Source organism: Canis lupus, chromosome 18, assembly GCF_003254725.2.
Source record: "Canis lupus dingo isolate Sandy chromosome 18, ASM325472v2, whole genome shotgun sequence".
Lineage (NCBI taxonomy): Eukaryota > Metazoa > Chordata > Mammalia > Carnivora > Canidae > Canis > Canis lupus.
In genome coordinates this window covers 42,130,617-42,152,251 of record NC_064260.1, presented here as the reverse complement: position 1 = coordinate 42,152,251, position 21,635 = coordinate 42,130,617, and the positions used below count along the sequence as shown (strand labels likewise).

The 21,635-nt window shown below is 53.4% G+C and overlaps 1 protein-coding gene across 3 annotated transcripts; it reads right to left on the bottom strand.

Annotated features, from left to right (window-relative positions):
* Nucleotides 1-1,650: 1,650 nt before the first annotated feature.
* Nucleotides 1,651-21,595, bottom strand: LOC112663327 (uncharacterized). Of its 3 annotated transcripts, none has more exons than XR_007403766.1 (4): nt 21,326-21,595; nt 11,261-11,401; nt 6,723-10,629; nt 1,651-6,447 (listed from the first exon to the last, which is right to left on the bottom strand). XR_007403766.1 is itself a non-coding variant. In XM_025452134.3 (4 exons), the coding sequence occupies exon 4, from the start codon at nt 9,251-9,253 to the stop codon at nt 8,321-8,323; it is 933 nt and encodes a 310-aa protein (XP_025307919.1). In that variant the 5' UTR covers nt 9,254-10,629; nt 11,261-11,401; nt 12,294-12,489; nt 21,326-21,595; the 3' UTR covers nt 1,651-8,320. The 3 variants fall into 3 exon arrangements, 2 of the variants coding, with proteins under 2 accessions (XP_025307919.1, XP_035557109.1); XM_025452134.3 differs by adding an exon at nt 12,294-12,489 and having other exon boundaries at nt 1,651-10,629; XM_035701216.2 differs by having other exon boundaries at nt 1,651-10,629.
* Between the last annotated feature and the right edge of the window lie 40 nt (nt 21,596-21,635).

The window sequence follows — 21,635 nt, the reverse complement described above, 5'->3', positions numbered from 1 at the left end:
ACTCTCCAAGGGGTCAAGGTCACAAGTCCTCAGGACTCCCTACGAACCTGACCAAGGCCCCTCCCCAAGAGTAAGGGAGAGGCTGCTGACTGGGCATCAGTTTCATCCCTGTTCCTCACTTCCCCATCAAGAAGGCCATGTCCTAGCTGACTGCATGTGTGTGGGGTGGGTTTACTCCATAAGTACAGGTCCTGCATGATGTCTTCATTCATTCATTCATTCATTCATTCATTCCCATCTTGGTTTGGTTTGGTTTGTTTATATGCATATTTATCTATTAATTCATTTTTTAAATCACTAACTTTTTATGTGCGGGGCCTGGTAAGGGGGCACAAATGTGAATATGGCAGTCCTGGGCCCCTGGGAGTTCCCAGACCTGCAAGGGAAACACACATGTAAACAGATAGCATGGTCTTTGAGGAGGTGAGGGAACAAGGGAGAGGTGCTAAGTGCACTGGGGAACAATTAATTCGGTCAGGTCCATAGGTAGGAAAACATGCCAGGAAAAGGGAACATCCAGCTGAGGAACCAGCCTGAGCAAAGGCAAGAAGATGGAAAAGAACAAGGGAACAGTGAGGCCCCATCCTCTGGCAAGAAACAAGACAAGATAAGCAAAGAGCCTTGAGTGTCAGCCCAAGGAAACTGGGGTGCATCCAGGGACAGACGCAGAACCTGTGCTGGTTGGAAGCAGGGAGTGTGGCCCTCAGCTCCACGAGGCAGACAGCATACCCTGTCAGCTATGTGTTCCTCAGGCCTAAGTCTTAAGGCCCCCCAGGAGAAGAAAGATTCCATTATCCCAAGCCCAAGGGGCCCAGATACGGAAGCCCGAAAAGGATCCAGGGCCACCAAGCTTTAAAAATGGGCAAGAATAACTCCACTGTCTGTGCAGTGAACACCAATATGTGTGTCCATTCACACACCAGCAAGCCCTCCCTACCCTTCCTTCCACTTCCTCTCCTCCCAAAATGCACCAGGGGCCTCTTCCCTTCCTCACAACCCCAGAGACCACTGTTATTCAAAACCATTGGATTAGTAGCACCCAGATTCTAAGCAATTCAGAACAGCAAGAAGGGTAATCCAACGCCTGGAGGCTAAGAGTTCCTAAAGGTAAGGGAGGGGGCAATACTTTTCTGAGTGCCCAACACTGTGCTGGGCGCTTCCACCCATGTGATCTCACGTAACCAAGACAACCATCTGTTAAACTGAGGCCCAAGAGGTCAGTGACTTGCCCAGGGTCAAGCGTGTGAGTGGAGGGCTGGGGCATCAGTTCTGCCTTTGGGGTCCTTATGGGGAGGGAAGGAAATGGAAGGAAGAAGGAAAAAGACTGAGAAGCCAAGAAGCCAAGCGCAGAAAGGGCAAGGAGGATGGGGGCGGGAGTGGGAGGAGGATTGGAGAGGAAGAGAAACAGAAAGAGAAAAAAAAATGGGAGAAAGAGTCAAAGAAGGGAGCAGAGGTGAGATAAGAAAGAACAAGCAAGCCTGGGGGAAGAGGAGGGCAAAGGGGAGGGAGAGCCGAGACTGGACAGCCTCCTCCTTCTGCAGTGGAGGAAGGGGGACCGGAGAGGGTCCAGCAGGTACCTCATTCTCTTCAGTAAGAAGTGGATTTGAAACAAAATATCTTGGGGGCTCCAGGGAATGAGAGGCGAAAAACCATTTTTTGAAGTTATTTTATTGTTTTGAAGAAGTAACATATGCACATGGTAGAGAACTCGAAGGTACAGAAAGGGACACGGCTGCCCAGTTCCTCTTCCAAAGGCTACCCTCCCTGTTACCTGATGCTTGTGCATTTTTCTAGATAGTCTGAGCAGACACAAAAATAAAGGCAGCTATATTATTTTTTAAATTTTACACGGAAGGTAGCATACTAAACACATTCCACCTCTCTCTGGTTTTATTTTTCCCTTAAATCCATTCCATGCTCAGACATAGAGAGTTACCTTTGTTCTTTTTAATGACTGTATAGTATTTCACTATTTGAATGGATTGTGATTTTTTTTTTTAAGTAAGCTCTGTGCTGAACATGGGGCTTGAACTCACAACCACGAGATCGAGAGTCACATGCTCCACAGACTAAGCCAGCCAGGTGCCCCTCGACAGTGATATTTATAAATCATGAGAGACCTCATTCATATAAAAGAGTGCTCAAAATATTTCTGTATAGTTTAAGGAGTAATTATAAAGCTAACACTTGGGACGCCTGGGTGTCTCAGTTCGTTAAGCATCTGACACTTGAACTCAGCTCAGGTCTTGATCTTAGCTCAGGTCTTGATCTTAGGGTTGTGAGTTCAAGCCCCGCATCAGGCTCTGAGTGTGGAGCCTATTTTTTAAAAAAGCTAAAGCTTATGTACCCACCATCCAGGTCAAGAAGGAAAACATCTCCAACACTCCAGAAACATCCCTCAAATGTCCTCTTACAGATCTCTCCCTCTGAAGAAATAACATTGTCCTAACTTTTTGGTCATTATTTCCTCACTTTTCTTTATAGTTTTACCACTTTTGTAAACATCTTTATAGTTTAGTTTTTTATTGTAACACATTTTAATCTCAAATAAAAAAAACATAGGTAAATATTCTTTAGGGTCCTACTTCTTTTTCCCATCATCGTTTTACATGTAGCTGTGGTTCATTTCCATTGAGCATAGTTATCCTGTTGTTTAAAAATGTATTTATTTAAACAGTCTCCTGGAAGGACAGTCAGGTTGTTTCCAGTCTTTTGCTATTACAAATCATAACACGATCAATAAAATTTGCTAGTTTACAACACATATGCAAGCTAGATCTAGGATAAATTCACCAAAGATTGAAAAGATGGCTCAAAGGTACTTTTTTTTTTTTTTTTCCAGAGAAACTAGAAGAGAATACAGGGAAGGTTTGAATTACATGTTTCCTGGGCTGGATGGACTTGTACCACTGGCTCAGGATGTCTGCTCTCATGCTTTTAAGTGTGCTTGTCTCTAAAAAAAGCACCTTTGATGATGAATAACAAAACATATTTTTCTGCCTCAGATGAAAACAATGTAGGAGAAAGACCTACTGTGGAAGTAAATGTTTGAAGGGAAATTAAAATGCTATAAATTCTCCTTTTTCTATATTTAATTCATCAAGGTTAATGTTGACAGTTAAGAGATTGGTACTGGAAAAAAAAAAAAAAAAGAGATTGGTACTGGAGGGGCGCCGGGTGGCTCAGTAGGTTACGTGTATGACTTTGGCACAGGTCATGATCTTGGGGTCCTGGGATAGAGCTCCATGTCAGACTCCCTGCTCAGCAAGGGCCTGCTTCTTCCTCTCCCTCTGCCCCTCCCCTATCATGCTCTCACGTGCCCTCTCTCTCTCTCAAATAAATGGATAGAATCTTTTTTTTTTTTTTTAAGACTTTAGTTTTTATTATTTGAGAGAGAGAGAGCTTGCATGAACAGGGGCTCCAACCCAGGACCCTGAGATCATGACCTAAGCTGAAGGCAGATGCTTAACTGACTGAGCCCCCCAGGTGCCCCAATGGATAGAGTCTTTCTTTCTTTCTTCCTTTCTTCCTTTCTTTCTTTCTTTCTTTCTTTCTTTCTTTCTTTCTTTCTTTCTTTTTGGATAGAGTCTTTAAAGAAAAAAAACATTTAATAAAAAATTAAGAAAGTCACAACTAAATACAGGCTGAGTCAGAAACCCTTATGACCTCCCTTTAGGCACTAGTAAATCGTGTCAAAAGTTACCTGAAATTGAAATTAAAAGCCCTTCAATTCTAAAATGTCTATGAAAATGACGTAGCTCTCATATCTTAAGTCATTGGGAAAAAGACCACAAGATTTATTTAGATTTCATAACATAGGTGGACAGAGATTCTTGACTCCCTTCTTTTGATGTCAAAAGAAATATATACTTTTCACCGAGTTATAATTGACACAGACTATTATATTCGTTTAGTTGTACTGCATTTTAAATCTTGACGTGGAGACATAGTCATATTGCCCTCAATCAAAGTGGTACCACTTACCCTCCTCCTACCAGCAGCGCATGACAGTGCTTTCTCCCACTCCATTGGACAAGTGGGCAGCCTGTGGAGTGACAGGGAGGCCGGGCAGCCCTTTGCCCTCACAGGACTGGGCTGCTGAGGGGGGTAGGCTGGGTGCTATTGCAATCTCAGTGTAAGCCGGCAACAGGAAACGTGGGTGCTGCGTCCTAGAAGCTGAGTCTCTACAGAGGGGGACATGACCTCTGAACTCGCAGAGCCCTTCACCTCAGCTCAAAAGAACTCTAAAATAAGGGAAAGGCACCCCTCCCTACTTTCCCAGCCACTGGTCCCTACAGGGAGTGACAGAGTATGTGGGAAAGCTCAGGCCTCAGCCCGACACCTGGGAAAGTTAGCCCAAAGGAGCTGAGCCTGTGTATAGAAATGGCCGTCTTGCAACTTCCTCTCATGGTTGAGACACTGGGGGAGGCTCCTTGGGCCCCAGCCTGCGCTGCCGGGGCCCCTAAGAGCTCCCCAGCTCTGGTCAGAGCACTGGGCTGGCTCTTCAGTGCATGAGGACCTCCAACAAATACGTACCCAAGGCCTCTGTGGGCCAGGCACCCCACAGAGGCCGAGACTCCTACCCTCGTGAGGCTTGTTCTTGAGCGAGCAGGGGAGACAGGGACGAGCAGGGAGAACCCTTCCCTGCAGGTTAGAAGGGGGACAAGTGCTATAGGAGAAGAGTGGCCCGCTGGGTAAGGAGCAGTGGGCAGGGCAGGCCTTGAGGGGAAGGGGACATCTGAACCAATTCTGGAAGCAAGTGAGGAGCAAGCTAGCAGACAAGCTCCAGGCGGGACCCCAGCCTGCACAAAATGTGAACCAGGAACAGCAGGGGGCTGGTGTGAGGTCAGAGGAGAGAGGCTGTGGGCTGGGGCAGGTAGGGCCCTAGGGCCAGAGCTCGTGTGTGAAATTTCGCTTTGACTCTGAGTGAAACAGAGGTGACACTGCAGGCGGGGTACATTCTTGTTCACATCTGAAGTTGGTGCCATTGTCATCCCCGTGGTACAGATGAGGACACTGAGGCTCAGAAGTGGCCCATGACCCGCACACACTGGCTCAGCCAATCTGTGGCCCGAGAGAGGCTTAATCCGGCATCTGCCTGAGACCCCGGCCCCGACCCACAGCAGGTGCTCAGAAAGCCCTCGTGGGGCCATGACAGGGGCCAGGGGGAAAGAGCCAGCATTTGTTCTCACCTGAGCGCCTACTGTCTACCTGCATTAACTCCACCCTCGGGTATTTATTACCAGGCCCATCTTATGGACATGGATGAGTGAAATGAGGCTCGGGTGGCTGGGGGGCACATGCAAGGACACACAGCTGGTGACACACAGCTGGGGAGCAGATGGGAGGTATCGACTGTGGCTCTGGGGCCACTGTCCCTTCAAGTTTCTCCCATGGGTATTTCCCGACCTAAAAATCTTCCTTAGTTCTTGCTTGTCCACAGGCTGCAGTCTAAAGCTCCGAGACCTCTGCTAGAGCCCCTGACACCCAGGATCCCAGGGTCAGCCCATCTTGCCCCCCTCCCCAACCCACATGGACCAGCCCCAGCCCCACCTCTAGCCAAAAGAGACTACCCAACATTCCCAGAACCTCTTTCTCAATCTCCCAGGCCTTGCTCACAGGCCCATCCCTCCACACCCAAAGCCTCAGCTCTCACAGGCCTCTCCTCCTCCGGGGTGCCCCCCTAGACACACCCCTCTTGTTTACCTCCATCTCTCCCCAGCTCCCCCCAACCCCATCTCTCCTCTTACTCTGTACCAGCCCTCCCGCCTCCACCATCCTCAGCGCCCCAGCCCCAGAAGCCAAGAGGCACAGCTCTCCAGAGTAGCCCGACTTCTTCTAAAGCCTGAATCTCGGCCACCCCTCCTCACCCCTGTCTCCTGCTGACCAGGCCTGCAGACTGGGAGCTTACCTCCTGGCCACATCACTCAGACTCCGGCACCTCAAACCCACCGCCACCCACAGCGACTTCCTTCTGCTCACCACGGGCAGCACCCCCCCACCACCTCTGCCCTACTCGCTCACTGAGGACAGGATGGCTTCCCCTGCAGGCATAGGCCCAGTCCTCTATGGAGCCCCTGTCACCGACTTCTATCTAGGTACCCCTGGATCCTTCCCCACCGCTGGCTGGGTGGCCTCTGTTCCTCAAGGCCTCAAGTTCCTTCCCCTCAAGGAAGCTCAAACAACTCAGTCCTATAGAGGGACCAACAGGACCCACCTCCCAGAATTGTTCAAAGGACAGAAAGAGATAATCTGTGTAAGTCTTTACCTGACATACAGAAGGGGTTCATTTAGTGCCCATTTCCCTCACTGGCCTCCACACACCTTTACTGAGCCCTGTGGAGGTTAGGAGGGTGGCTCTGGAGACCTTGATATGAATCCTGTCCCTGTTCTTCATCCTCTGTGTGGCTGAGGGCAAGTCACTTCTCAGAGCCTCAGTGTCCCCATCTGTAAAATGGGGGCAATCATAGCCAGCACCTCACAGGGTTGTGAGAATTCAGTGAGATAGGAGGTATGATGTTCCTGTGCAAAGTGCATGCCCGGTGTCCCTCCAGAGGGACGAAGGCTCAGCCCTGGCCCTGAAGGCTCATCATCCCAGCAGAGCTCCCCTCCCTTTCTCCTCTTTGGGAAAACAGAAATGCGGGGAGCAGGGGAGCTGTTGGAGGCGAACCCCAAGATAGCTGCGCCCCTCCCTCCTCTGTCCCACAGCACTTCTCTCTCACCCTCCCTGTGTGGGCAACCAGCTCCCAGGAAGAGAAAGCCAGACCGAAAGGGGGCCCAGGTCGGGAGCAGGGACCCTGTGAAAGAAGAAGGAAAGGTAGTAATCACACAGCCACCATCGTGGCCCAAGCACATTGGACCTCTAGAGCAAGGCTAGAGGACAGGGACGGTCTCCATTTCACAGGGAGGAATGGGGCTCAGCACAGGCATCCTCCAGGTCATGGAGTAGAGGGGGCCGGACTCAGGACCAGACCCAAAGCCTGTGCTCTCAGCCCGGAGCTGCCCAGTGTGTGTGCCGAGTCCTGGGGAAGGGGTGTCAGTGCCCATGATGGGAGGGCCCTGGTGGAGGAGTGGCGGGGGGCAACTTTGACTTCCAAGCTGTGAGCCCCAAGGCCAAGGTGAGGCCACCCGGGGGTTTCACTCAGGTGGGGGTGGGGGCAGCCTGGGCTACGGAGCAGAGGGCACGGTGCCTGGAAGGAGTTAACTGCATGAGGGGCCTGAGTGAATCAGAGGCTCCGCAGGCTGCATTGGAAATTCCCTGTGCATGGCGTGTGGTCACCCAGAAAAGGGAAATGGTGCTTTTCGGAGCAGGGGACGGCGGGGGCTGGAGACCGGGAGCAGACACCCGCCCGGGTGGGGCTGGCGAGGGTGTCGTGACCAAAGACGCCTGGCCGCAGGCTCCGCTTAGGCCCTGGGTGGGAGAAGGGAGGTGAGGGGCCGCCAGACCAGGCCAGGCCTGGTCATTCTATGCTGTGCCCACGGGCCCTGAGGGATGGGTAGGAGTTTTCCGGGCCCAGAGGAAGGAAGGGCACTCAGGCCGTGGGAACCACTGGCACCAAAGCATAGGGGTGTGACTCAGCATGAGAGTCTGTCCCCATGCTTTTTCTGGGGAACTTGTCCCTGTCCTTCGGGTCCCATCCCCAGTGATACCCCTTCCCACCCTAGGAAGCACCATCCCTCCCTTTCCCTGTCCCAAGGTCTCCATTTCCTTCTGGGAGCTCTCAGAATCCTAGAACTCAACTGTCTTCTCCACAGGACTATGGCCAGGGGCCAAATCCTAGCTTCAGAGACAGCTTGCACCCAGCACAGAGCTGGCACCAAGAAGGGGCTTGGTGGCTCTGAAATGAAAATGACCCTGAAGGCTCAGAGAGGTTGGGAGAAACTCAAGCAGCCAGCTGGCTCTGGCTGAGTAGGGTTCGGGCTTGGGCTTTTGCCTCAGCTGGGACTTGGCAGGAGAGAAGAAACCGGGCAGGCATTCTTCCCTCAGAGCCGGGCAGGGGCACTAGGCCCTGACAACTGTGCCGTCCAAAGCCTGCTTCCCTCTCAAGCACCAGGCCAGCCCTGCTCTTGCCCTTGTCACAGTGCTAGGAGACTTCCGTAGCGTGACCAGGGAGATGGGGTCACAAGAGGCAGTCAGGGAGAGAAGGGGACAGGTCTCGAATCTCAATCCAGACACTTTGGAGCTGCGTGGCCTTGTACGCATGGCTTCGCCTCTGAGCTTTGGCTTCCACTTAGTGACGGAGGTGGTGGCATAGGCTTGTTCTGGGGACAGAAAGAACTGATGGTGTCAACTGTAAACCTCCACACCAACATGACAGGTTCATCTGTTCCTAGTAAGGAGTGTTGATCCTGTTACCGGTTGACTGTCCTCGGAGCAGGACCTTCCGGCCTGCCAGGTCCCAAGCAGGGTGTGCTGTGGCCTCAGGCCTGGTGTCAGCCTGTCCCAGTCAGCTCTGTGCCCCACACCAGCCCAGAGAGTGAGTGGAAACTCGGCTGGAGGAGAGGAGTGGCGGGGTCCTCCGGTCCAGAAACACGCTGTCTGGAGTCCCCAGGAGCCCAGAGTACCCCTGGGCTCGGGGGGAGGTTCAGGGTGCCCGAGGAAGCCTTCCTCAGGAGGGATGGGCATCGCGGTGGCGGCCATTGGCGCTGGAGCTTTTCCAAGCACGAAGGGGAACCGAGAAGTGTGGGAATGGGCCTCGGGCAGGCCCAAGTGGGCTGGGCCCGTGTGGGAGGGGCCGCTCCAGCCAGTCCAGGCTGTTGGGGTCCCGGGGGTGAAGAGGAGAAGGGGACCCGCTGGCCAGGGCCTGTGCGCTTGGGGGTGACCGTGAGGGGTTGGCAGGTTGTCCAGACCAGCGGGCTGGGCAGTGGGAGGTGGGGAGCGGTGTTGGGGAAGGAAAGAGGAAGCCATGGGGAGAGGGGGATGGGGCTGCTGGGGATGGAGTGGGAGTGGGGGCTGGGGGCCTGGAGCCACTTCGCCGCAGCCACTTCGTTTCTCCTGGTTTCGGTTTGTAAATAGCTGCTGGCTCCGTGCAGGCGGGATGGGCCCTGCCCCTTCTGTGGCCTGTGTCCAGGGCGGCCCAGGTCTGAGTAGCCGCAGATGCTCAGACTCTGGATGTGAGGACCCTAGGAGGCCTCGAGGCTGGCCTGGCTTTCCACCCAGGTGGGCAGGTTCGGTGGGCCCAGCCCTGGGCAGCCCGGACCTGTGGTCACTGAGGTAATGCAGCTGGGACAGAACTTGATGACTTGGCCACATTGGGCTTATTTATAACTGGGCCTCCGTGGGCAGAAGCAGCTGCTGAGCCGCCAACTCAGCACTTGGGCTGGCCCAGTAGGCAGGGGACAGGCCAGTAGGGCCCTCAGTCCGGGCCTCGGGCTCTTGGGGTCTCAAGGCCTTTGTGGCTGGAACCAGTCCTTGTGCTTTCTGCATTATCAAAGCCTTGAGATTTAGGGGTTCTACTCGCAAGGTGGGCATCTCAAGACCTCCTAGACCAAGAGGGTATCTGAACTCAGTGGACTGGTCGGTTCCCAGGGGGCTCATGCCTTGGCCTTCCTGCAAAGAAACTCTTCTTCCAGAGGTCAGGCACCGTCAGCAAACTCAACAAGAAGCAAAGTCATCTCCCCTCCCCTTCTCGCAATAGCCGTGCTTAAAAAAAAACAAGATGCATTCGGGAAGAAGGCGATGCCAGCTCCTGTGGCCTGGCCCCAGTGGTGGTACCTGACACAGGAGGAATGATGTGGGTCCCTCCTGGGCCTCCCATTGTCGCACCACATGGTACCCAGCTCCTGTTTGGACAGGAAGCCCTGGCCCTGCCCCCACTCTCCCTCCAAAAGACCACTCATCTTTCTTCTAAGAATAGGAGGGCGGGGGGCGGGGGGCGGTCAGTCTCCTTCGCAAGTTTTGCAGGAATAAAGACATTCCTAAAATCTTCCTCCCACTTTGAATCATCCTGGATCAACTTTGTCACCTTCCACTCTGTCCCATCAACACCTGGTCTCCCAGACCTGGTCCTGGCCTTCCTACCTCTGACCTTTGTTCCAGTGTGGCCCCCTGCGTGGCAGGCCCTCTCCTCCCTTGTCTCTCCAAGTGCCCTCGATGTCAGGGCCTGTGCTAAGCCCTGCTCTGAGGGACCCAGCCTCAGTGCTTGTCTATCCCCCAAAGCAGAGGCTCTTGGAATATAAAATCCGAGGGTGATGTCAGAATTGGAGCAGAAACGGGTGAGAGATTTTAGATCATGGATGCCACAATCACTACACAAAAGAGGAAGCCAAAGCCTGGAGTAGGTCAGGGATGGCCAAAGCCCCTCAGTGAGCAAAGGATAGAGTTCAGACCAAAAACTACACGCCTGGACTCCTGGCCTAGAGCCTGAGCCCCGGACCTCTGACCTCCCAGGCCCCAGGCTGGCCTTGCATGATGGCCCCACCTGGCCCCTTCCACTCGGTGAGAGCTTCTGGGGATGGGAAGGATGGGGACCTGGTGTGGCGGGCACCTCAGGCCACCCACCGCCCAGGTGTGGGGCCTCAGATGGCAGGCCTTCTTAGGCCCCTCTGGGCAGGGTCGGGGTGCCCAGCCCAGCGCCGCCCGGGCCACAGCTGCCCCTGTTTCCACATCGGCAGTAGCAAGTCCGGCGCCTGAGAAAACAGGAAGCGCCCAGTCACCACAGGAAGCGTGTGTGCGCAGCCTCCCCACCCCCGGGCCATTGCAAAACGCCAACAGCCCCATTACCACAGGCACCACACAGTGGCGGGCAGAAACGCTCTGGCCACCAGGCCTGCCCGAAGAACCGGACAGACAGACTCCAGCCCTCACTTGCCTGGACCAGGCCACAGGGTGAATGTCCAGTGGTGGCCTGAGGAGCCCGGAGTCTCCTAGGGTTCAGGCCTCATGCCTTACTCTGGATTCTCAGCCCAACCCCAGGCCAGCCTAGGCTGGGCCTGCTTTGGCCATCCATAAATCAGAATATGGGGTCAGGGGTCAGAGGGAAGCCATTTCTCTGACCGGGTCGTTGGTGCTGGGGAACCCCGTGCCTGACCTTCAGACCTCACAGGGCCTGATCCCCAAGCCTCGCTGAGGCAGTTGGCCTAGATCCCGCCACCCCCACGACCCCAGCGAGCCATCTGCTGTCAAGTCCACACCTGCCACACCCTCTGCCCAGCCCCAGCCCTTCCCAACCCAGACTCTGCTGGCCTCTGGGGTCCTGCCCAGACTGGCCCTTAGGAGACCTGGGCCCTTCCTCATCCCACCCCATCTGCCCCGACTCACCTCCCATTTCTGGCCACCCGGCCTCAACTCTTGGAAGGAGATGGGAGTGCAGCAGTGCTGAGGCCCCGTGCCTGGGGAGGCCTGTGCTCCTCCGGCCCCGGGGACAGCAAGGAAAAGAGAAGAGAGCAGAGCATTTCATGGCTATAATAAATCAAAGGGGGAAGTCAGAGCAGGAGAAATAAGAAACTTCCCTACCCTGGGCACAGGGACCTGCCAGGCAGCAGCCCCCGGCTCCCCACGGCCTTCCCTCCTCCCTCCTGCCTCCCTGGCCAGGGCCCAGATCTGGCACTGGCTCCTCAGGCCTAGGGACCCCACCTGCCCAGAGCCTCCTGGGCACCCAACAACCCTTCTCGCTGAGCACCCTAAGTTAGGTACCGCTAGGGCTGGGGCCTCAGTTTCCTCCTCACGTACACAGAAATCCCCGGGGTGTGTGCTGGTTTAGAGTGAACGGTCAGGCTGTGAAGCAGAGTGGGGCTGAAGACGGCAATGCCCGTCTGGACAGGACAAAGGGATGACGGAGATGAAGGGAGGGGGAGGCATTCTGGGAATTCCTGAGGGACAGCCAGGCTCTGCTGGACAAACATCTGTGAGAGGAGACAGAGGACCCAGCCAAGAGGCAGGAGGACATAGCAGAGGTGGGGAGAGCCCGAGACGGTGAGGGCAGGCAGGGCCCTGGCCTGAACGCAGCTCCTGCACCCTCTCCAACCAGACCCAGGGGCCCAGGGCCTGGGGGCCACTGTTTGCACCCCATCATGTCTTCCTGAAGTGTCCACTCACCATAGAAACGGAGAAGGGAAACGTTTTCTTTTTTTCCTCCCACCCCCGGGACACTTTTTTTAAAAGGCAGGGGGAGAGCTCACATATTAAAAAGGATGCAAATCTGTATGAATTTGTAAGATAAAATAAGGAATTTCGGAAACATTTTAGCTAGTTTCCAGGACGCTATGAGCCAAGCCCCCAGATACCCAGCAGAGCCTCCTCCAGCCCCTCTGCCACTGGGGTGCCTTGTAGACGACACTCAGGATGCCTCCACCTGAAGCCCTCCTGAGACGGTGTGCTCACTCCCTTTCACCAGGGGTCTCTGCTCTCCCTGGAAGCACATTCTCCCCAGCCTTGGTCTCCAGATGATGTCTCCCAGACAGCTGCCAGCCTGTAGCTCAGGTTGAGGGGAGTGTGGCAGGGTCTGGGATCCCTCTGAGCCTCTGAGATCACGCTGCTTCACTCACAACCTTTTCAGGCAGATAAGATAAGAAAGTGGCTGTGACTGTTGGGAGTCTGGGCTGCAGGGCCAGACAGCTCCGACAGCCTGCAGCGCCTGCCCCTGGCCAGGTGATCTCACCTCCCACTCAGGTTCCCTACTTGGAAAATGCCTACCTTGCAAATCTGCAAAGAAAGACAAAGAGGGTCATGGAATGACCTCAGGGTGATGGTGGGGCCTGTCTCACACAGGCCACTGCTCCCATCTCCTCCCAGAGGCACCTACTTCCTCCCTCCTTTCCTTTTCACCTGCCTGAGGTGGGGTGAGAACCTCTGCTCCTGCCTCTTCTCTGCACCCACAGGGCCCCTGGCCTAGCTCTGACCTGTCCTGATCTGGGAGAGTGTGAGAGCTGGGGTTCCCAGCCCTACTGCAAGGCACTCCCTCCGTGGGACGAGACCTTGGAGCCCCAAACTCTCGCCCTGCCAGGACTCCCCACTGCTGTTTACACACCCCCTGCTCTCATGCAACACCCCACTTCCATCTGCAGATAGCCGCAACGGTCTGAACAACCAGCGGCATCCCCTAGGCGCCTTACACATGTAACTGCGGGTATTTTTCCCCGCATTTGAAATGTGGAAAAACCGAGGCTCAGAGGGGAGGAAGGTCAGCTGGCCAGAAAAAAGAGCAGCTCTGAGATGAGAACTCATCTGTTCTCATCTGTCTGCTAACCGGGTGGAAATCCTGCACAGACCATGAGGCAAAGCAGTACGTCTTTGTTTGGAAAAAGACTGAGCCTTTTGGGGTGTCACTGCTGCCCACGCCCATGGTCATGGCCTATTCTCAGCGCCCCCTGCTCTGTTTCCATCACAAGTCTCTTGAATCTCCTGATCCAGGTTGTAGGATGTCAGAGTTGGAAAGGTTCCAGCCTCGGGTGCCCCCGAGAGCAGAGACATCGTAAAAGTCAGAAAGGTGAGCAATCTCCTGAATCGAACGCTCCGCTTGGTTCCCTGTCTGGGGCATGCACACCTATAGCAGGGGCCCTTAACTCTCTGGGGAGAAAGTCCCAGGGGAGCAATGTTCCCTGGTAGCAGCAAGGCACTGGTGCCAGACATTGAAGGGTTTTAATGTCAGCTCTACAACAGAGACCACCCCTGAGCAAGGGACTTATCCCTAAAATGGAAAGAAAAATGCCTCTTGGCCTGAAGATTTCACAGAAGGAAAATTTGTTTCTAAAAGCCAACGGCTCAGCCCCTCTTCATGCATGGTCTCATGCAGCCTCGTAACAGCTCTGGCAGCTTGGTACGATTATTATTATTCCCATTTTACAGATGAGGAATCTGAGGTGAACGAGTCTTCCCGAGGTCACACAGCCCTAGTCCTGTGTAACTGCAAGTCAGACACATTTGCACAGCCGCAGAGAGGTCCCTCTTCCTTCTCTCCTCGGAACAGTTGTTCTCAGCCACTGCCAACTCACCGGGCCAGGGGCCCTGACTGACAAATTCAACCATGACTGGATGGCCCTGCCCAGCTGTGGTGCAGTCCCCAAATGCCTGACTGCCCTTGCTCTTGGGTTGGGCTTGCGGATGGCTTCCTGGGCACGCAAGGGGTTGGGACCAGCTGCAGCGGGGACTCCTCCAGGCGGGTCCCCAGCCATTTTGTTTGGGGCCACCGCACCCTGTAACCATGCTGGTGTCTGAGTCTCTCCCAGGGAGGTGCATTAAGTCCTTGCAGGGCACCTGAGGCAAGGAAAGGGGGAGGCAAGGAAAGGGGGAGGCCCCACTCGAGCTTCTCTCTTGTTGTGGCACCTTCCAAGGCCCGGGGAGAGGCCTCAGCAAACCTGTATTGTGATTTTGGAGTCTTTTTCTTAAAGAGGACCTCAAATTTTGCTTTTTTTTTTGGGGGGGGGGGTCCAAGTATACCCGACCAGCGGAGCAGGGACTTGGACCGAGGACCTCAAATTGTATAAGCCTCAGGCTCTAGGAAACCTAGCTCCGGCCCCAGGCTGGGGGCAGGGGTCGCCGTCCATCCTCGGCTCCACTTGCAGCGCGCTCCCTGGTCCTGGGACCTGAGGCGAGACCCGCTTCCCCGTGGAGGCAGGAGGCGGACGCCCAGCGGCGGGCGGGCCCAGCGGGGGGGGCGGGGGGCAGCGGGGGCGGGGAGAAGGCCCCGGGGTACTCCTCCTTGACGGAGGCCTCGGCCGCAGGGGGCTTTCGGCACTGGCGCCCGGTCCGTCTCCAAGCCCCGCGGAGTAAGTGGATCTCCTCCTGCCCCCACTTTCCAGCTGAGATAAATGAGGCTGGGAGCTGAAGGCGCGGGCCGAGCCCCCCGCCCCACGGCCCGCCGCCCCCGCGCCCCGGGGTCCCCGCCCAGGATGCCGAGCCCGGGCTGGGGGGCGCGGGGAACCGGGGCTGCGGGGCCGGGGCCGGGGCCGGGGCCGGGGGCGGGGGGCGGCGTCCCGCACTGTCTCACCGCAGCGCCGACCTCGGCGCTTATCTGCTCGCGCAGCTTCCGCCCCCGCCCAGCCCCCCGGCCCCCGGCCCCCGGCCCCCGCCTGCGGAGCCCCGCCCCGCCCCCGGGGAGCGCCGCGCGGCCGGCCGAGCGGAGAGGGGCCGGGCCCCCAGGTGAGGCGCCGGAAGTGATCGATGACTCGGGGGGGCGGGGGCTCCCGCGCCGAGGCCGCCTCCCGCCTCCGGGCCGCCGCCCCGGGCCTCGCGGGGCTCCCCGAAGCGGGCCGCCCCTGCCGGAGCTGGGAGGGAGGCGGCGAGGGGAGAGGAGCGGAGGAGCGGGGGCCCCGGGAGCCCCGGGCGCAGGAGGGGCGGCGGGGCGGTCTGCACCCGGGGCCGAGGGACCCGAGCCCCCCCCCCCCCCGCGCGCACGAGCGACGCCCATGGGCGCCCCTGGCACAGATGTGAGAGGGAAGAGAGAAGTGGAGGCACCTTGGAGAAAGTGAAAAGCCAGCCACAAAACGGAGGAGACGCCCGCCACGTGCAACCGGCAAAAGTTAAGCATCAAAAGTACCTAAAGAACTCTTGCGAGCGCATAAGGGGACGGGGGGGGGGGGGGGGGGCAACGAATCCGGCAGAAAAAAATGGGGAAAAGACGTGAACGGGCATTTTTAAGAAGAGGAAGCGCATGGGTGCCCTGAACATCTGAGAGATGCTCAAGCGCACCGAGCCGGGGGACTGCCTCGCCGTCGGGGTGGGATGCTGTTTTACACTCCTCGGAGCCGAAAGTTAGCAGCGCGGCACCAAGTGTGGTGGAAGAGGTGGAGCCGCGCGATCTCCAGAGCCTCGCTAGTCCGCAACCCTGTAACCACCGGAGAAAACAATCTGGCCTTATCTTGTAAAGCGGAGGCCCGGCCGACCCACCCCACCCCACCCCTACGGGCCTAAAATCAGGAGAGGCCTGGCGCGTCCTCCAGGAGACCCCGGGCAAGAACTTTCAAAGCTGCTCTGTCCTTCATAGCAAAAGTCTCCGAGTAACCCACGAGTCCACCAGCAAGAGAGTGGGTAAATCAGTTCCAGCGGATTTATCCACACAGCGGCACACGGTTCAGGGCTTAAGCAAGCAAATGAGCCAATTTCACATAATAACAGGAGTGAATCTTAGTACCATAATGTTCAGTGAAAAAGCCAGTCCCAGAAAACAAATATCCTTCCTCTGAAGCTCCAAATCAAGCCAAACCATATCTCTACAAATAGCAATGTTGGTTCCTTCCTTTTAATACTTTTGTTATTAGGAGATGACAAAAGACTTAAGAGTAAGTCTGAGAAATTATGAGAACTGGTAAAAAAAAAAAAAAAGTAGTTGGTTTACCAGGTATCAAAGGAATACATAAAAATAATTTGCCTTCCTGTGGGCTATCAATAAATCGTCCAGAATGTAGTGGGAAATATCCTGTTCAAAATATCTGCAAAGGGGATCCCTGGGTGGCGCAGCGGTTTGGCGCCTGCCTTTGGCCCAGGGCGCGATCCTGGAGACCCCGGGATCGAATCCCACGTCGGGCTCCCGGTGCATGGAGCCTGCTTCTCCCTCTGCCTGTGTCTCTGCCTCTCTCTCTTTCTCTCTGTGTGACTATCATAAATAAATAAAAATTAAAAAAAAATATCTGCAAAAATGTAAGATACTTGAAACTTATAGCAATTATGCGGGGCCTATATGAAAACAATTGTAAAAATCACTGAATAATGTAAAAGAAAACCTTATGACAACTTTTTATTTTCCTCAATTTAAAAAAGTGCCACGGGATCCCTGGGTGGCGCAGCGGTTTGGCGCCTGCCTTTGGCCCAGGGTGCGATCCCGGAGACCCGGGATCAAATCCCACATCGGGCTCCCGGTGCATGGAGCCTGCTTCTCCCTCTGCCTGTGTCTCTGCCTCTCTCTCTCTCTCTGTGACTATCATAAATAAATAAAATTAAATAAATAAATAAAAAAGTGCCAAGGGGTGCCTGGCTGGCTCAGTTGGTAGAGCATGCTTGATCTTGTGACTATCTCTCTCTGTGACTATCATAAATAAATAAAAATTAAAAAAAATAAATAAATAAATAAAAAAGTGCCAAGGGGTGCCTGGCTGGCTCAGTTGGTAGAGCATGCTTGATCTTGGGGTTGTAAGTTCAAACTCCACGTTGGATGTAGTGATTACTTAAAAATAAAATCTTCAGGGGATCCCTGGGTGGCTCAGTGGTTTAGAGCCTGCCTTCTGCCCAGGGCATGATCCTGGAAACCTGGGATCGAGTCCCACGTCGGGTTCCCTGTGTGGAGCCTGCTTCTCCCTCTGCCTGTGTCTTTGCATCTCTCTCTCTGTGTCTCTCATGAATAAAAAAATAAAAATCTTCAAAAAAATAAAATCTTCAAAAATAAAAAGCGCCAAATCAGACAATATTGTCCAGGCATACAAGTATATGAGAAAACTCTTCATTAAAAGAAAAAACTGGGATGCCTATAGGTGGCTCAGCAGTTGAGCGTCTGCCTTTGGCCCAGGGCATGATCCTGGAGTCCCGGGATCGAATCCCACATCAGGCTCCCTGCATGGACCTGCTTCCCTCTCTGCCTGTGTCTCTGCCTGTCTCTAGGTCTCTCAAGGATAAATCAATAAATGAAAGAAGAAAAGAAAAGAAAAAGAAAAGAAAAAGAAAGAAAAGAAAAAGAAAGAAAAAAAGAAAGAAGAAGAAAGAAAGAAGAAAGAAAGAAAGAAGAAAGAAAGAAAGAAAGAAAGAAAGAAAGAAAGAAAGAAAGAAAGAAAGAAAGAAAGAAAGAAAGAAAGAAAGAAAAGGAAAACTAATCATCACAAAATTCAGGTTCCCCCAAGGAGACAGGAGATGGGATGGGGGAAGGGTGACAAGTAAGCAAATACATCAAACATAAATTAAGTAAAAGAGCCCCCCCCTCCCCATGGGATCCCTGGGTGGCGCAGCGGTTTGGCGCCTGCCTTTGGCCCAGGGCACAATCCTGGAGACCCGGGATCGAGTCCCACATCGGGCTCCCGGTGCATGGAGCCTGCTTCTCCCTCTGCCTGTGTCTCTGCCTCTCTCTCTCTCTGTGACTATCATAAATAAATTAAAAAAAAAAGCCCCCCATCCCCCACTCCCTGGCAAAGCTCCAGATGGCCTGCCTACTACAGAAGTATCTGCATTTGCACTCCTGAAGGGGAAAGAAAGACATTAAATTCATGGACAGATTTTTATTCAGGGTATAGGCAAGAGCTTGTCTTTCTTTCCAGAAGCCCACAAGGGATTGGAGGGGGGCCATAGGCAGGACAGAGCTTAACAATCCCAAAGGCACACAACACGGAGGGCCTTTCAGCCTGGACAGATCCAGAAGGCTTCAGGGAGGGGCAGCCTTGCAAACGTGTTGGATTTCAATCAACAGATGGCCGAAGGGGAAGAACAGGCCAGGCCCGCCAGGAGGCGGGAGTGGGGGTTCTAAAGGGCGTTCTAAAGGCAGAGAGACCAGACAGAAAGTAGTGAGCCTTGGCTGCACATAGGCTTCCCAGGAAGGGTTGCTAGGGGAAGGGGGTGGTGCTTTGGGGTTGCTGGGGCATCATCTGGCCAGGGCTCAGTATTCGGGGGAGAAAGCACCCCAGAAACTCACTAGGGAACAAGGCTACTCTAGGAAGAATGGAGAGAGGGTTAAGGTCAGGGGTTCCCCAGCAGCAGGTGTGGTTTGGAGAGAGGGAGCCTGAGTCGGTTTTAAGAGCAGCCTCATTTCAGCTAGGTGATCACTGCCCTGAGCCTCAGATACTTTCCTTTTCTTTTTTAAAGATTTTATTTATTTATTCATGAGAGACAGAGGGAGAGAGGCAGAAACACAGGCAGAGGGAGAAGCAGGCTCCTCGGGGGGAGGCTGACATGGGACTGGATACCGGGACGGCAGGACCACGCCCTGAGCCAACCGCTGAGCCACGAAGGCGCTCCCTCAGATACCTTTCTCCAAGAGGTTGCTGCCAGCCTATGGACCCCATGGGAAGCCCTGAGGAGAAGGCCACACTTTGGAAGCCGAAAAAGTGTGCATCAACCCTCAGCCTGGAGCGTCTAACACTGAGCTGCCATAGGTAGGGAAGGTTGTCAGAACTTTGACAATGCCAGGCCTTGAGGGCTCGCAGCCACCACCTCGTAGACAGGCCCAGGGCCAGTCCTACCTTCTGGAATAGAGGGCTGAGACCTGGTTGCTGAAAAAAGCCCCCACTAAAGATACCAGAGTCGGGAAGAATGTGTTGAAGTCAGATCCAGTGAAGTCAGAGAAATGGGTCTGCAGCCCTGCCCCCACCCCCAGCCAGCCGCCTCCCAGCAGCTTAGATCCAAGCACCGTCTAGGCTTATCCTCCCTTACTAAAGTTTATCTGCCCAGTGCCTCAACCCAGAAAGTCCCTGTGGCCTCCAAACCAATTGATAAATGTGTTGGAAAACACTCATCTGTGTTCAGCAAGGAGAGGAGAGGATGGTCCTCATCTTGCGTCTCTAATTTATCTGTTCATTGCTGTAACATTTTCTTTTTCTTTTCTTCTGTTCTTCTTTTTATTTAGAGGACTGGGAGAAGCAGAGGGAGAGGGAGAGAGAGCATGCTAAGCAGGCTCCATAACCAGTGCAGAGCCCCATGGGGGGGCTCCATCTCCTGACCCTGAGATCATGACCTGACCTGAGCTGGAATCAAGAGTCAAATGCTTAACCAACTGAGCCACCCAGGCGGCCATGTAAACATTTTCTTTATACCCATGTCTCCACACATATAAATAATAATTATAATATCTAACCCTTAAATAGAACTTGTCACATGCCAGGGGATCCCTGGGTGGCTCAGCGGTTTGGCGCCTGCCTTTGGCCCAGGGCGCGATCCCAGGATCGAGTCCCACATCAGGCCCCCAACATGGAGCCTGCTTCTCTCTCCTCCTGTGTCTCTTCCTCTCTCTCTCTCTCTATGACTATCATAAATAAATAAATAAATAAATAAATAAATAAATAAATAAAAAAATATCTTAAAAAAAAAAAAACTTGTCACATGCCAGGCATAGTTCTAAGTCTTCTGCGTATGTTCATTCATTTACTCCTCACAACAATCTGATACAGTAATCCATTTTACAGGTGAGGAAACTGAGGCATAGGAGATAAGTAATTTTTTTTCAAGTAATTTTTTAAAAAGATCTTTGTTTATTCGAGAGAGCGCGTGCATGTGAGCAGCAGGGGGGAGCAGAGGGGAAGGGAGAAGGAGGGGGAGAGAATCTCAAGCAGATTCTTAGTTGAGAATGGAGTCCCCCGACACAGGGCTCAATCTCACCACCCTGAGATCATGACCTGAGCCTCCCAGGTGCCCCAGGAAGTCAAATAATTTACTCCAGGAAGATATCTGGTACAATAATCTGTCTGTTTTAACAAAAATGCTAGGAGGCCATTACACACACACACACACACATGCATAGATGTATAAAAATATATATGTGTGTATGTATATATATGTGAGATTTTATACACACAATGCATATATATGAATTTTTACATAATTACATAAATGTGATCATATACATTTTAATTTGTTTAAAATTTTTCCTTTTATGTTTTTTCCTCCTCCAACCATGGAATCCATGTTATCACCCATTGTATGATCTTCTATATTTATTATTTATTCACAATTATAGATGGACTTCATATACTGATACTTATAATCACGTATACAGGGTTTCTTTTGTCTTTTTTTTCTTTTAGTTGGCTCCATACCCAGTGTGGAGCCCAACACAGGGATTGAACTCACAACCCTGAGATTAAGACCTGAGCTGATGGGCAGCCTGGGTGGCTCAGCAGTTTAGCACCGCCCTCCACCAAGGGTGTGATCCTGGAGACCCAGGATCGAGTCCCACATTGGGCTCCCTGCATGGAGCCTGCTTCTCCCTCTGCCTATGTCTCTCCCTCTGTGTGTGTGTGTGTCTCTTATGAATAAATAAATAAAATCTTTTTTTTTTTTTAATTTTTTTTTTTTTTAAATTATTTATTTATGATAGTCACACAGAGAGAGAGAGAGAGGCAGAGACACAGGCAGAGGGAGAAGCAGGCTCCATGCACCGGGAGCCCGACGTGGGATTCGATCCTGGGTCTCCAGGACCGCGCCCTGGGCCAAAGGCAGGCGCTAAACCACTGCGCCACCCAGGGATCCCAAATAAATAAAATCTTAAAAAAAAAAAAATAAGACCTGAGCTGAGATTAAGAGCCTGCTGCCCAACTGACTGAGCCACCCAGGCACCCCCCTTATGTCATTATTTTAAAATAGTAGATCACATTAAATAAATCATTTCTGCATCTTTCTTTTCTCACTCATCTATACCTGGAAACCCCTGGCAGATCTAATTCACTGTTTTTAACAGCCACACTTCAGTCCACCTACCATGTCTTTCCACCTGCTCCTCCTGCTCATGGTCCTCTTCTAGAGCCCCCCTCCCCCCAATGTGCCTGTTCCTTTACTCTATTAGGGAGTCTGAAGGTGGACATTCCAGGCCAGGTTAGAGGAAAGGACAAGGAGAAGGCAGCAAGTGGCATTTCCTGCTGGGTCTTGCCTACCTTCTTGCTGGTGGCCAGCAGCCCTCAGCCCCCAGAGGCGGGAATGCTGACTGTGTTATTGTGAAATCATTTGTATATTGTGAAGTGCTTTGCCTAGGATTGAGTGATTTGCATACAGGGTTTGGGGAGGGGGCGGT

Bases quoted from the DNA above. Each gene is read 5' to 3' on its own strand.
- LOC112663327 (XM_025452134.3), bottom strand. From the start codon at position 9,253: ATGTGGCCAAGTCATCAAGTTCTGTCCCAGCTGCATTACCTCAGTGAC.